The sequence below is a fragment of the Copidosoma floridanum genome, unplaced genomic scaffold (assembly GCF_036245765.1).
Source record: "Copidosoma floridanum isolate Cflo_tuat_1 unplaced genomic scaffold, Cflo_Japanese_pri ptg000017l, whole genome shotgun sequence".
NCBI lineage: Eukaryota > Metazoa > Arthropoda > Insecta > Hymenoptera > Encyrtidae > Copidosoma > Copidosoma floridanum.
This window is the reverse complement of record NW_028321894.1, coordinates 1,056,356-1,072,720: the sequence shown is the minus strand read 5'-3', so window position 1 is coordinate 1,072,720 and position 16,365 is coordinate 1,056,356. Positions and strand designations below refer to the sequence as shown.

General features: G+C 32.8%; 1 protein-coding gene across 1 annotated transcript in view; it reads left to right on the top strand.

Annotated features, from left to right (window-relative positions):
• Nucleotides 1-16,365, top strand: part of LOC106644454 (protein unc-79 homolog) — a 742,398-nt gene that overhangs the window by 598,406 nt on the left and 127,627 nt on the right. The window contains exon 7 of the mRNA XM_089592466.1: nucleotides 7,099-7,236. Within this exon, the coding sequence (XP_089448592.1) occupies nucleotides 7,099-7,236 (138 nt within the window). The remainder of the gene's footprint in view (nucleotides 1-7,098; nucleotides 7,237-16,365) is intronic.

Genomic DNA, 16,365 nt, shown 5'->3' with positions numbered 1-16,365 from the left:
ATTTCATTTCGTTGTTTTTTCATACTTAATTTCATTCCCTTTTTTTTATATTTCATCTTATTGTTTTTTTATATTTGATTCATATTTCAGTTCTTTTTATGTCATTATTTTTTAATATCTTATTTTATCGTTTTTTTTTAAATTTTCTTGTATTTCCTTCATTTCATTTTTTTTTTCATTCTTGTATTTAATCTTTTTTTTTGTATGCCATTTTTTATTTCGTTTCTTTTTTTTTTTGATTCCATTGTATTTTTTCATGTGTTTTAATCTTCATTTCTTGTTGTTTTTTTAATGTATTTTGTTTAATTCAATTTTTTAAATTTAATTTCCTGTATTTTTATTTCATTTCCTTTATATTTTTTTTTTGTTTCATTTCATTTTTTAATGTCTTTTCAGATTTTGTTTCCTTTTTTCGATTTCATTTATGTATTATCTTTAATACTATTTTTCATTCAATTTTTATTATCCTTTGATATTTATTTATTTTATTTTTTACTCATTAAATTTTTTTATTTTGATTTAATACTTTTATTTTTATTATTATTTTCAATTTTTTGTTGTTGCATTTTAAAAAAAATTTTTTTATTTAATTTCTGTATATAAATTTTTTCCAAATTACTTATTCGTATTTATATAATTATGTGACATTGCAAAATAATTTGTTTGTCGAATTCGAATAAAGCACCCTTAAAAACCATTGATGCATTCTGCAACTCTATTGTATGTGTTTATTTTAATAATTTATTAATAACACTCATTATTAGCATTATTCAAATACCAAAAAAACAATAGGTTTACAAAAAATCGGTCGGTATTTTATGCATCAAATGCATTAAATACAAATATTTAATGCGTAATAACGCGCCTTATTCGATTCAATCTACATAAGTGTATTTATGCTAATTAAACTTTTTGTTTTTTTAAATTTATTTTTTAAATTTTTTATTCAGAAAATAAATAAATAATTTATCATTAATTAAATGTGTTATCAGTGAATGCATATGAAAATGAAATATTATAGTTACGAACCACACGATAAGTACAAGAAACCGAATTCATATAGTCGGTGGCGTTCGTAGCAGAGTGGGTAAGGAACTCGACTCATATGCAGGTGGTCAAGGGGTTAAATCTCTTTAATGGAAAATTTTTTTAACTTTTTTTTTCTTTTTTTTAGTATTGTAAAAGAAAAAAATTTAAAGTTAAGTAAAAATTATTGTGGGAGAACAAAATTAAAATTCGTTTGAAAATAAATAGCTTGGGAGCGTGAAGGGGAATGGTGGGCAAAGATGTGTAGGAGAGTAGCGTGGCACGGTTGAAAAATATATGGTGGGGTAAGGGAAAGTGTGTAGGGAACTGATAACGAGGACGACGAGGTACGGGGAGAAACTTAGGAGGAAGAGACTTCCAGTACGTCACTTCCGTTTCATTGAATCTGTCAGTTTTAAGATTCCAGCCTCCCCCCCCCCCAGCACGTGACATTAAGAACTTCGTTCTAAAAAGAATTCCGAAATCGTATAACCGTAAAAGGGCTATAGTTGCATGTTCGTCTGTCTACCCACCAAAGTTGTTTATCTCGAGATAGCGTCCAACATGTCAACCGGAAAGTTCTTAGTGGCATTAAGCAGATACATTGCTCATCAGGGGATTTCATCTAATGTGTATCCTGATAATGGGACCAATTTTACTGGAGCAAATAGATGACTTCACGAAGTCTACTTACTACACAATACTGAACCGTTTCGCAACACCATCAACGAATATGCTGCGTCTGAGCAGATTATCTGCCACTTTAATCCCCTGCTATCCCCACACTTTGATGGCATTTGTAGAGTTAGCCATAAGCCTTTTTAAACATCACTTTTACCGCGTAGTAGAGAAACGAATGCTAACATTCGAGGGATTTGCCACTTTAGCCACTAAGATTGAAGCTGTTTTGAACTGGCGTCCACACATTTCTATGTCATCAGACCCAAATAATTTCGTCGCCATATCTCCTGGTCATACCCTCAAAGGCCGCCCATTGACTAATTTATCTGGCGGAGACTATACTTCTGTTCCAGAAAATCGTCTCAAAGTTTGGATCCTTATAACTCGGGTCTGACATGATTTTTGGCGCAGATGGCATTTGGAATATTTAACCAAGCTACTAAAGCGGCAGAAGTGGCTCGCAGACGGAGAGATATCAATATCGCTACCGCTGCCGTTATTATCGATGAATACCAGGCTTGTTGTAACTGACCTTTAGGTACCGTAACAAAGGTTTTACCCAAGAAAGACAGAGTCATACGCAATGTCAGATTAAAAACCGCACAAAGCGAGTAAAATCGCGATATAACAGCTCTATCTTCATTGCCTCACGCAAATCGGAGCGATAAAGAGTTGACGATGCCCATCGAATCGAATTTGACCACGTTAATGCGACAAATTACATATTCAAGTATCTCGACAAGTAAAAATGGCTTATAACTTTCTGGTGTACTTTTATAATGGTTTTTGTTAATATACTGAACTGGCGTTATGAGGTGTACGAGTATTTGTCAAAATATTGTCATGTTTTTTTTTACACGATCTTAATACGTGCGGATCATTATGTAGAACAGAAATGAAGATAAACGATATTAAATTTTATAAGCATCCAAGCTATTTTTTTTCTCTCCTTCGTTTTCTATATTACGTTACACTAATACGTCGTTTGTAATCTTATTATACTTTCACCCTTTAAATATGCGAAGTGAGGAAGTAAAGTGGAGAAAGGCGAATCAAACGATTAACGGAAGCTTAACACAAAGATCATAAACAAAAGTGGTAATTTGCGCAAATAGCCTTGCAACGTGGGGGAGGATGTTTCGTACAAATAGCGATGTTGTCAGCGTGCATGTATGTGGATAGTAAGTGAAGGTGTGGCGCAGCTGAGTGGTGGTGCGGTCAATAGTCGCGTGGGTAAAAGAAGGGGTGAGCAAATGCGCCGCGTCTGTTTTTGGGCCTTACTCTCCTTGTTCAGGCAGCTAAACTGCAAAAATAGGGAAGAGTCAAGGTCAACGCTAATCAACGTGGCTTACTTCGTCAGTGCATGTGTACATCGTTTTCGATAAGCGTGGTAAGTGGTGAATCAATCTGGATCAGACCGTTATGCTTTGAGTCACGACAAAACAGTACAAAAGGTCATGCTCTTGGAAGGTGATTAAATCAGCGAAAAAATCCGATACGATCACTGCCACCACACAAAAAGCCACTCTTCATCCTTAACACGAGTACTCCACGTGGACATGCCCTTTGCCATTGTCCTTAGTATCGTTGGTCCTGATTTATACCGATGCATGGTTTTTTGATGTGTCTAATTTCCGATGTTTGATAGCATACAGTCAAGGGTTACGTGAGTGAGAGATTTACTTGACTGTAGACTTTTGTACATGATTAGTTCGGGTTGTATTGTAACGAATGTGCAAACATATCATTTTAGGAAACTGATTCCCAAATAATAACCCAATCGAGACAACATAGAAAAAATTAAATATTGTCATCCTAACATGTTCAAATGTGATAATATATTCTATTTTTACAATTGTATTGACCCAAAAACTGTTTTTACTACGTTTTATTCAGACGTTAAAATAGTATCACACACAGCTCTTCAATATTGAAATAACGACACCACTGATCAGTCTGTAAAATTGCTACAAATATAGAATAAAATGCAATCATATGTATCTTCGAACAACTTGTAAAAAAATGATTAAAATTTTGGCCCCACACAACCAACATAGCACCAAAATTAATTATTAGCCAGTTGGAATCGCTTCTTAAAGACAAGCTTATTGCAGTGTATATTTGGCAACTTATCTACTTCTTCAATAGAAAATTATCCCTGCACTTACAAAAACGTTCAAGTACCATTAGAATTACGAAATAACACTAGCTTTCGCTCAAGGTCAAATTCTTTCAATAATCAAAAAATTTGATACCAAATTTTCCTAAACAAATCCATCCCTTAAACAAGAACAGTTTTTGTCACCTAGAAGCAGTGGAAAGCATGAACAATTTGTACAACTAACCGAGTGTCTGTTGCAAGAAACATTTGCCATGTGCTGACAGTAAAGCTCAAATCTTACAAGTTTATATAAGCAAAGACACATTCATCATAAATGCATGAGCTGACATCAATACCATAAAAATATGTTGAGTACTACCAAATGTTATTAAAATTAAGGATACAAAAATTTTTCTTATTACAAGTCAACAGGAAAATTGTCACAAAATTACAGAGGATGTTAGTATGAATAAAAAAAATCTAAATTAATGCCAACTTCCTAACGTTTTAAGCGTACGGGAGTAACTTTAGTCAAAATTGTGTATACAAAATACCAGCCAGAATGAGAGTCCCAATAGAAATTCCTGCAGCATAAATTAACAACTATGGATGACTATACCTATGGTTGTTAAAAACCACAGTGTGTATATTAATAGGTGAGACAGCGTTTGCATACAATGAAGATTGCTGTCTTACGATGCCTATAAACGTCAGAAATGATCCGGTAGCAATTGAAATCTCTCCTCAAAACCTCGTACTTTTTGATTGTGATGACTTAAAAAATTACCTCAATTAAGATTTCAGCGATAATGTTCCTAGTATAATAACAGAAAAAAATTAAGTATATTACAAAAAAACTTTGCCAGCATCATCATAATAAAAAAGGTCTTAGTTAACTTTGCCAAGTAATAAAAGATTATTTACATCTCTTTTGTATTAGGAGTATGCTGCTTCACTTACATTGTATATACAACATAATATACCAGCCACTGACGATAAACCTGTCATTTCTAAGCAATATTCACAATATGAAACCATTAGCTACTCTTCAAGCCCATTGAGTAAAGCACTGTGAATTGTCTCCAACAAGCTAAGACAAAACAGAAAAAAGAAACATCGTCTCGTGATAGCTTATTGAAAATTAAATGCTAAAACTATCCCAGACCCTTACTCATTGCCCACTTTCACACCAATACGATAGCAAATTGGTAAGTCTAAATATGTTAAGTATTTGATCTGGATCGGATTTTGTTAATCTGAAGTATTTCCAGAAGAACGCTATAAAACAGCTTTTAGTACTTCATATGCACATTCCGAGTATACAAATATGCCATTTAGGTTATGTAACGCACCAGATACACTTCAATGACTCATGGATTCCGTATTATTGGGATTACAAATCATCAAACTATTCATATTTTTAAATGATATTATAATAATCGGCTGATACTTATAAAACAGCATAAAATAAAAGTTAAAAAATTATTTAATAGACTGTCGGATGCGGAATCATATTTATAGCCAGATAGATGCGAGATTTTAACCTCTAAAATGACATATTTAGAACATAAAATAAGTGGTTATGGAGCAAAACCCAGTCCTAAGAATTACAAATTGTTCAATACTAACAAACTCTATGAAAATTCTACAATTTTTAAGACTCACAGAAAATTATATTTTTAATTATGCTGCAATCGCAGAACCTTTTACCCTATTATTACAAAAAAGTCGAAAATTCGGTTTGACTAAGACTCAGGAAGAAAGCTTTAAAAAATTAAAATTAGTACTAAACAAATATGACTACGAAAAATAGATTAGAAAATTTTCACAACCTTTACAAGACCAACGAAGCATCCTAGACCAAATCAAAGAACTCACCTTTCCAAACATACAGACACAATTAACGCTAACATGTTAAATCTAACTGCGTAAGAAAAGCTCAAGCAAATCAGGCCACTGTAGACTCGCCTGAAAAGTAAATTAAAGAGGAACAAGAAAGAAAGGACTGTCGACTTGGGTTCCAACGTTAAAAGCAGCACCCTCAATATTATTATCCCCACAAGTACTTTCAGGTAGGATTAAAATTATCGTTGGAGTCAACTGTGTAAGAATTTGCAACTTCGTATGCAAAAACAGCGGTTAATCAACTATAACAGAAGTTAATTAAGTTAGAAAAGGCTATTGATTCTTAAAACATTGTAAATGTTAGCTTAAAACTAACTAATTTATACTATCTGTAAAAATCAATTATTTCTGACTTTACCAAATTTATTAAGTCATCAGGTTAGACATAACCTAATTTTTTTTAACTTTCTTAATTCAAATGATTCAAGATTTAAAAATACTAATCGATAAAAACATAATTTTGCTTTGATAAATAAATTAAATAATAAGCAAGGATTTAATAGGTAACGCATGACAAAGGCCTTTACAAGGACGTGACATAACACGAAGATTTAAATACACTACTACTGCATTTGGTAATGAGATATTAATTTAAACAGCATGTCAACGCCTGCTCAGTGTACGACAAACTTACACCACTTCAGACATACCATTCGGTGAAACCTAAGAAGCGAACGCCAAGTTGACGATTTAAAAAAAAAGATACTGTACGTACGAGCAAATAAGGCATTTAGGCTGACGGCTGGTTGCTTATGAATAAATAGTAGTCTTCGTTGGATAAGTGCCATCGTGTCCAGGGCTATTTTGCGGCCCAAGGGACCTGTGAAGCAGGGCCCGAGGGACGTGAGGTAGCCGTAGAGCAATGGCACTTATTTGGCGAATCCTGTTTTTTCTACCGAGGGCCTACCTGACCCTCAAAAATGCCCGAGGTCAGAAAAATTAAATTTTTTTGTTTATAAAAGGAATCTACGAGCTCTACCCTTTATTTAAAAGTCCTGACGTAACATTTATATAATCAGAACTAAAAGCAGTTTAATCAAAATGATCCTGGTAATAATTGTTAGTGTTTTTGAGTTTTTTTTCAAATGGCTACATGAAAAAAGTTTTTTAGCTACTTTCTTTTTAACTAAAAAAATTACTTTACTACAGTTGACACGTCCAAATATTTTCTTATTTACGTCATTAATTGTTATATATTTGTTGACTTTTTATGTTTATCGAAATTAAGACGTATAAATTATTAATGAATGTTATCATACGGTAATAATATATAAACTCCGTGGTAACACCTTTTCTTTAATAGACTTATAATAATAACAATAAATAAGTCTGACTTACTTTTAAGCAGTCAAACAAAATACTAAGAACTAATGGTGATATTTTAGCTTTGGACTGTATATTTAGAAGAATACGTGGCTTGTAGTCCAAGTTTTGAGATTCCAAATGCGAACGTCAATATTTTGTTGGAGTTCTGGGGTAAAGTTACACCAAGCATTCTTCAGTTACTTACGAACTCAAAAATGGTAAGTACCTTATCAGTTTATACGATGTGGTATGTATTCAAACAAAATTTTACACGTTAGTACTAGATGCATGACAATCGTGAAGATTTTGTTGATCAATTATAAAAAAACTGCACATAACAATATAAAAGTGTTTCTCAAATTCCCAGAAAAACTCTTATTATTTTCTGAATTTTTACTTTTTCAGTTTATATAATGTAACGTATGATATGCAGGGCATATCGTACGTACGTAACAATAATAAAAGTAAAATATTTTTTTTAATATGCCCAATTTATGATACATATCTTCGCTGTCTGATGCCCCACGAAAGTAACGATTGCTTCCATATAAAATAAGTTACTAGTTTTATGAATTACTTAGCTTAATTTAGGGATCTAGAAAATAGTCCTAAAGGAAGGTAACATTTTAAAATAAGTTTTTAAAAGATCTATACCCATTGAACCTTTTTTTTATTTTAACCCGTGCAATGAACTCTATTACTACCTCCTTATCATTTACAAAAAATCTCTTAGACATTAAAATTACTATGAGAAAAACCACAATAACGAACTTTTAAGGTACAAAAATAAGATTCTTCTACGGAGCTACTTCGAGTTTAGAAAAGTGATATCTTTAAGTTTCGGATCATCAGAATCAGAATCAAATATGAAGAAAAAATATGAAAAAAATATGCACGTATCACTACACCTAAGCTACTGTGCACATTTGGGCCAGTGCTTTGCCGTTGGAAAACCAGCTGTCCCATAGTTCACCACTAATCTAGCAAGCAGTGAAAAAGTTTTTGTTGTCCAAGTCTTCTATTCTAAGCTCTAAGTATTAAGTAGAATAATTTGTTATAAATTAGCACCTCTTCGTGTGAGTAAGTATACTGGGAGGGTTCTGGCTCAACTCCCCCCTTCCCCCTAAGGGGAGCTGTAGCATGAGGCTTCTGGCCCACCAAGGGGGGAGCTGTAGCGCGAGGGTATGGGCCTCCCTCCTCGGAGTGGGCAGCGGAGGGGGAGTGCCGCACGTGTGGTAAAAGGTCAGCTGTGCTATTGCACGAGCTTATCCGCACTCCCCCTCTTCTAGTGTCAGCTTGTTCCCCAGACTGACTTTGGGATGGGATCACTTTCCTACACGCATGAAAATGTACAACTGTGTACGCGCATGTATGTGCTCGTGCTAATTCAAGTGATCATGTACATAGACATCGATGAAATAAAACTAGTAAGCATTTAGTTAAATTATGCACTTTTCTGCACAGCCCAATAAATGTTATAGTAGAGCAGCAGTAAGAGGTCAGCTGTGCTATTTCACGAGCTTATTCGCGCTCCCTATCTTCTAGAGTTGGCTTTTCCCCACCATGTTGGCAGCCAGGTGAATAGATTTTTGTGCTCAAATATCCACATCTTACCTGAAATAGCTGAGTAAAGTGACCTTACAAGGATGTGGATGAAGAAATTAACCTCAATAAATATGTTTTGTGCTATCGTATGTAAAAACATTGAATATGGAATGTGAAGATACAATTTTTTTATTACATATGATATTTCTTACACCTATGATTTTTTATATAATTTATTACGTTTATTATTTACACATGATAATTCTTACATCTATTATTTCTTACGTTACAACTATACATAACTATACTAACTAATTTTGTTTGTTTAACTATATTCAATTATAACTTATAATTATTACTCCAAAATTACTAACACATTTATTTAACGTAAAACCACCCAACCTTTCATAAAATCGCCACTTGTTTTTAGTGGTCTTATGCTGCATGTAGTAGCTTTTTTTTCACATATCTTACATCTATCTAATCTTCTCACATCCACATCAGAGAGTGGACTTTTACTTATACTATCACAAATGTTATTATCACTATCTCCATCATTAATGAGAATGTTTCACAAGCAGATGTTGACTATTTTTTTTCGACAATAGAATAGTTTTCATAAGGTTATACATATTGGTAATTACTGTTTCAAAGGGTCCCAACATCCCAACAAGACTGTTTTTATTTTTCACACGTGCTCTTTTTCTGACGCTTCTATTGTTTTATGCTTACAGTATTATTGCAGCATCAGTACTCTTATTGTACAAATTTATTTTCTCGTACAATCGATAGAATGTTTAAAAATGTGAAAGTAAAAAAAATTATTTTAAAAAATTTTTTATTTTTAAAACTACCATACATCATCTATACATCAAGGATAACCTTATCTGTTCAGGCTTATTATTCTTAAATATACATTTTTTTGTAGCTGTAGCATTCTTCACAGCACAATAGGCTGATTAAAATGTATGATTTGTACATGTCACATGAACCACGTTAAATTGTTTAAGTGACAAACACTCTCCAAAGTTGTAAATGACCCTAAGAGGAGGAAAACAGTCCTTTAGTTTTTTATTTGTTAACATTGGATTTTATGAATTATACCTATTGAGGAGCACTTGACGAAGCCATTTTGTTTTTTCAAGTCCTTTAACGTAAATTACGTCATCCTGTTTAATAACAGACCGAACAGTGACGATTAAATCTTCATAGGTCACTTCTCCAGAGTCCCAAAGGAGACCATGGTAATTACGTTCCAACCATCGATTTTGACGTTTATTTTCAGGCCTCAGCTGACCCCAAGGAGGGGGGGGGGGTTTGAAGAAAAATACTATTGGTGTAGAATCTTTTTCCTTTAAAGGTAGAATTGCTACCTCTTTAAAAATGAATTCGTAAAATATAGTCTTTAAACCTTAAGTATCAATTACGTAGTTGGACATCTTCAAGCTAATACAACTAACAGCCAACTAATATTAATGTCTACTTACAACCTTTTTTATACGTGTATTATAGAATTTTGTTGCACCGCTGCGAGGTAGCGCTCTTATCTACGTAACCAAATAGCTTAAAACATATGTCAAAGCACCGTAGGAATCATTTGAGGACGTTAGCAATCGGTGTCTGCATCATGGAGTAACTTTCTAATAGCTCTGCTAATGCTGACTGTATGGAAAATTTTGTAACGTCTTGTGAAATAGTGTGAGTAGAACATTAACGACTGTTGAATAATGAAAATAGAACAAAAATTTAAGATAGTACTTGAAAGCATTAAGAATTATCAAGAATCTGTAAGATTGTCATCGCACATTAAGTAAAAATTAATATGGGTGTCTCATAAAAACTTTTTTAGAAACATTTTTTTAAAAATTAGAAATTCAAGGATATGGTCTGGCTACTACATCAAGCCATAATGACGATGATGCTGCTGTGGTATGAAAAAAACTTGATAGTGCGTTTCGGAGTCGTATAACAACTGTCATTATTGTAAATAGCCAGCACTTAGATGTAGTAAAATTTATGAATTCTGCGGAAAAAGAGTCTGTTTTAAAAGTGCCAGAAATTCTAAATCAAGCTGCTGATTTAGAAATTCATATAGTTCTAGCAGCAGAATTTTTCTAAGTGAAAAATGATGTGGAGACTACTGAAGTCAGGTACTTTAACACTAAATCGGAATGTACTTTTCATACAACTGATTTTCATGAATGGTTCGAAAATAATGTTCAGAAATCCATTGCTACTGATATTGATGAATTCCAAAAACGAGATTTCGGGTCCACTCTGTGCTCAATTTAAATTTAGTAGTTAATATAAATAAATATCAGGCTATGAATGGTAGTTCTTACATAGATCGACTCAGTTCTATTATTTAGAAAAAAGCTTGCGTTAATGTTAAGAATTTCGATCACCAATGTTTCAAATGGGCCATTTTGTCGGCACTACATCCTGCAAGTAAAAATGCGTATCAAGTCTCGAATTATAAAAAATATGATAATTATTACGATTTTACTGGGATAACATTTCCAGTGCAACCTAAGCAACTGCCGAAATTTGAAAAAAAAAAAAATATTTCGATTGATGTATATTTTTTAGAAAAGAGAGAAAAAATTTTTAAAACTTTTCCCCTACATTTGACAGCTAAAAAAAGGTATAAACATGTAAATATATTACTGATAGAAAATTATCATATAGAAATAAATGATAAGAGAGAAGCAAACAAAAAAAAAATTAAAAAAAAAATTAAAATTTAACAACGAAGATTATGATGATTTCAACTATTTCGAAATAATGAAAGAGATAGAAGAAGATGATGCAGAAGAAGATTATATGGAGGAGAGTGAGGGGGCAAATTATGATCTTAACCGTGCTAATAATAGGATTATAGAAGAGGTATACGAAGAAGAGGTATACCAAGAAAAGCCATACGAAGAAGATGCTGAGTCATAGGATAGGATAGAGAGCAGGGTTAGTCGTACGGATAGTGATGAATACCATTGCTATTATGTGTGGGTTAAAGATTTATCTTGGCTTATTAGAAGCTCTCTAACTAGTAAATACAATGCGTAAAATACACATTTGCGATCGTTGCCTGCATTACTTCAAAACGAGTGAAAAACTGACAATACACCCAGTGGAGTGCGTTAGAGTCAATAAATGAAAAGTTAGCTAGCCAAAAAGTAGTAATAATATTTTGAAATTTGAAAATCATAAGAATAAAAATCAAGTGCCATTAATAGTGTATGCAAACTGACCTCAACCCTGCTTGTATGGGACACAAACAGCTTGTATGGGAGAGAGGCTTCGAAAAGAGGCCAACTTGATGACATCATGAAAAGTAATAGAGGGACCTTTACACCCAGAGCAACTACAAAATAAGCGTACGTATGATCAAATACAAAACAATGAGCACAATATAATAACTTTTAGTTTTTATGATAGCGAGCAATGTAATGCTACCTCCATTACTGGCTCATCGTCTAACAAGAATGATGAAATAAATAAAGAATGTTATAGAGAAGAACAAACAGGTGACGACAACGGGAAAAAAGTAACTTGTCAAAAGAAACAAGTGGGGGTAAGACTACTGCAGTAGAGCTGCCTCATGTGGTAGTAGAAACTTCATATAAAAAAACCGAAAAAGAACAAAATACAATTTTGAGGTGAATATAAATTGGTTTTCTTCATACCCATATTTTTTACCGATGTTCTTCTTTTTTATAAATATTAGAATTAATAGAAAAATTGTATTTCTTTGTTACAGATGTCTGATCTGGCAGCTTTAAATAAAGTCGCTTCTGGAGGCTTACTCCCATGCAAGAAAATCACCGAAATGATAATAAACCGCAGCTACATGGTTACAAAATTCAAAAAAGTTAACACTAAATACGGAATAAAGGCCGTTGTGGAACTCAATGACGAGTTTTAGATATTTTTTTATTGAATTTTTTTTATAAAACATTTCTTTAATAAATCAACTTCTTCACAATTTTTTATTAACTTTGTTTTTTTCCATGCATTTGTCATGTTTCTTCTATATTTTTTTTAAATTACAATTGATCTTTTGAAATGCAGCTATTGTGCGTATTGTCAAAACCCAACCATTTAACTAAAATTTGATTTTTTGGTCATCGGAGAATTTTCTCAACAAGATAAGTTTTAGGATACTTGGTTTTCTGCAGTTCTTGTTCGTTAAAGCAACCAGAGATTGGCTGCTGCTGATAATTTTCCAAATGGTAAGTGAATAGCTTTGTTGGTGCTACTCGGGTTACAGTAAAAATCTCTGTCGACCAGTTAGGCGTATAATTTTTTTCAAAGAGTTGTTTAGTATTACTCACACGTACTTTATAACCAACTTAAAATTTTGATTTTCTTCCTTTTTTCGAATATATAAATTTTAGTAAAATGTTCTTTTCATCAACTGCTGAAACATCTTTTGGCTTCACATTAATCGTGTAACTCCCTCTTACACTAAACTTTTTCCACATAGCATGGTTTAGGGTACGATTGAATCGTTCACATATGGATGCCTTAAGATAACTGTACGTGGAGTATAAGTTAATTTTGTAATTTTTCATGAGACCTTGAAAATTTGTGTTTTAAAACCCTTTATCACGATTGGCTTGAAAATTTTTAGGAACTCTTCCTTTCGTTAATATAGTTTTCATAGCTGCAGTTACATCTGCACCATTTTTTTTTTTTACGAGCATGGCCCATGCGTATTTGTAAAATACATTCATGACTGTCAACATGTATCTGTAACCTTTATTTTTACGAGCATAAGGTATTATTTCTACAAGATCCACTTGCCATGTTTGATCCAAGCCCCAAACATCAAACTTTCGGTAGAGGTAGTTGCGTCTTGCAGGTTTATGAAGCTTTTCCACAACTGCTTCCATCCTTCTTAACTGTCTTCTAAAGTTTTGTTAGATATTTAAGTCAAAATCTCTTTAATTATATTTATTTTACGCTGCAAATTTAGTATTGTTTCTGAGAATACGTCACTCCAATTGCTTACAAGTAGATTTATTTTTTCTTGCTCATTCAAAATGAAACTTTTTTCTTTTTGTAAAGTAGTAGGATTTATAGCATCATTAGGTTTAACAGCTGATGCAACATTGCACAATCTTTTATTTTCTAAGTCAAATTGACCATCTGAGGTGAGCTTATATCCGATTCCAGGAGGACCTCGACTACCACCTTCAGACTTAGCTGATGCACGTCCGAATACATTAATGCTCATTTTAATACTGATGTTGAATTTAATAAGCAAGCTTAAGGGGGCTCCTACGACTACTGCTGAGGTCAAAGACAAACAAAAAATAAAGTTTAGTTTTTCAATAAACAAATGTGTCTGAAAATCATTATAATATTTTTAATAACGTATGAAGTGGGAAAAATGATATTTATGTGTGCAGTTTAACTTTGTACAAAAAATTAATTATTGTTTTGACCAGTCTAGTGCATACGAGGGTACACCACCAGACCAGACAACCTGTGTTGGTGTAGTATAGCGATGTAATATATAGGTATATGGTATATATATGTCGTGAACAAGTACGTCTGCTACCCACGTGACCTCCTGACCTCCCGGACACTATTTATTTATTTCCATCACATATATCTCGCTAAAATGGTCCTTTATCCACAATTTTTAATACAGCATATTACAGAGGAAGACTTCATCTACAAAACGTATATATTCAGTCTGCTGGGACTTTTAATTTAGGTTTATTATAAACGAAAATAAATTGTTTTTCACGCTGCCCCATAGGAACACGTGCTAATAGTTACAACTTTGAGCTGGGATTTCTCAAAATTTTGACCCATTCGAAATATAATTTAGACCACCATTAAATTCAGTAGACTTTTATTTACAAGAAATAATATATCTCTGTTTGGGGACTTTCGCGAAGGAGCCCCCTTAATATATAACATTAGCTTCACAAAGCTCCTTAACGATTGAGTTCATTTTATTAGTATGACTAGGATTACCTGCTGATCTTTTTGCCTCTAGCAATCTTAGTTGATTAACTAGTTCGTTAGGATTGTCCCAGCAAACATAGTCCATAGCGTGTTTAGTTTAGCAATTTTAAATGAAGGTATGGATCCACCCTTCTTCTTTAGATGTGTAAGATTAAATAATGAAGAGATAAGATCATTAAACTTTTTACTGTTATATGGGCGAATAATCTCATTTTTATCAAATTTTCTTTTGTGCGCACTTGAAGTTTCCAAGATATGTTTGTATTAATCTAAATTATCTGGTGTCATGTATGCTTTATCAGGATGATTTTTAATTAGTAACTCTATCAATTCATCAGTCATTGGATATCTTTGATTCTTTATTTGAATTTGATTATTTTTAAAATAAATGGGTGAATCACCGAGTCCATATTGTCCGTTTTCTTCTTTTCTTATCCCATAAATTCAGTCTAATTCAGGCTTATTTTTATCAAGTATTTTTAAATAAAAATTAATGGATGCAGTTGTATTAATTTCATTCTCTAAATCATCTTTATGATTACTTTTTTAATCATCAGAATCATAGTTTTTAATAAAATCATTGGATGAAAACGTATCTTCATCGCTATCACTATTAGCTGATTGAAATGATGTGTCGATATTTCTTTTTGGTTTAAAAAGCTTAAAAGGTTTTAAAGGCTCTTTGGATTCAGATTTAATGCTTTGTAGTGCATTTTTTTCCTCATTTGTTTTATAGATTATCTTAAAAAGCGGATCAGTAATAGGCTTGAAAGTCTCTAGTTAACAAAAGACTAATGCATACTCAATGTAAATGAGTAATATTTATTGCAAAGGAGTCAAATCTGCTCCTACATCTACCATTATTTACATCTCTTTCCTTGTCTTTTTCGATCAATCCATGTTTCCCAACTCCCCAATATTTAACACATTATTTTTTAAAGTCATTATACGTCAGATCAGTGATAACATGATCATTATAGATGTGTTTCAAATTTATCTCATCTTGTCGAAATATTACTAAGAGGTTTCAGTTATCTCAGACTAAATGCTTTGGAACTTGAGCATAAGTTTGACAAAGATAGAAGCAGTCAATATTTTTGTGGCACTCCATGCAGAAAAAAGCTCTCACATTATCTTGCTTTTCACAGGCAATGTTATCGAATATTATTATGGAGTTGATGAAAAATATTTTACACCATCTATGGAATCTAATTGTTCTTTTAAAAACTTATACTTGAGTTGATTTGAAGATTTTTAGTACAAATAAATATTTTTAAATCTTAATCCATTGGTGTGAGTAATAAGAGATAGTAAGCTATTCGTTTTTCCTCAGTTTGATGGATCACAAAAAATAGCTCTCATAGTATCGGGTAGCAAATCACCGTAGCACTTTATTTTTTATCTTGTTTAGCAATAATATCGCAATTCACGACGGGAAGTTTAATATTCTGTTCCACGAAGCTCATGTTAACCGTATGCTGACTCAACTGAGACTAAAAGTAATAGTGTTATCAGCATGTTTTTAAACATTAAATCCTTTATTACATAAATAGCGTGCTACTATTGTTTACGAGCTCAGTTAACGTTTCACACTCGAGATGTGATGATCATTCATTGACGAAAAGGTCGTGGTGTCATAAATACAGTCATATATAAGCTGCCCGTAGAACTGCACGTACCAGGATATCAGTATTGCCGGTCGGGCACTAAACTAGATAAGAGGTAAGCCCGTGGAGATCTGAATATTAACCTACTGGATGAAGCTTATGAACAACACGATATAACTTATTCTCGAAACCCTGACGATATTACAGCTAGAAACG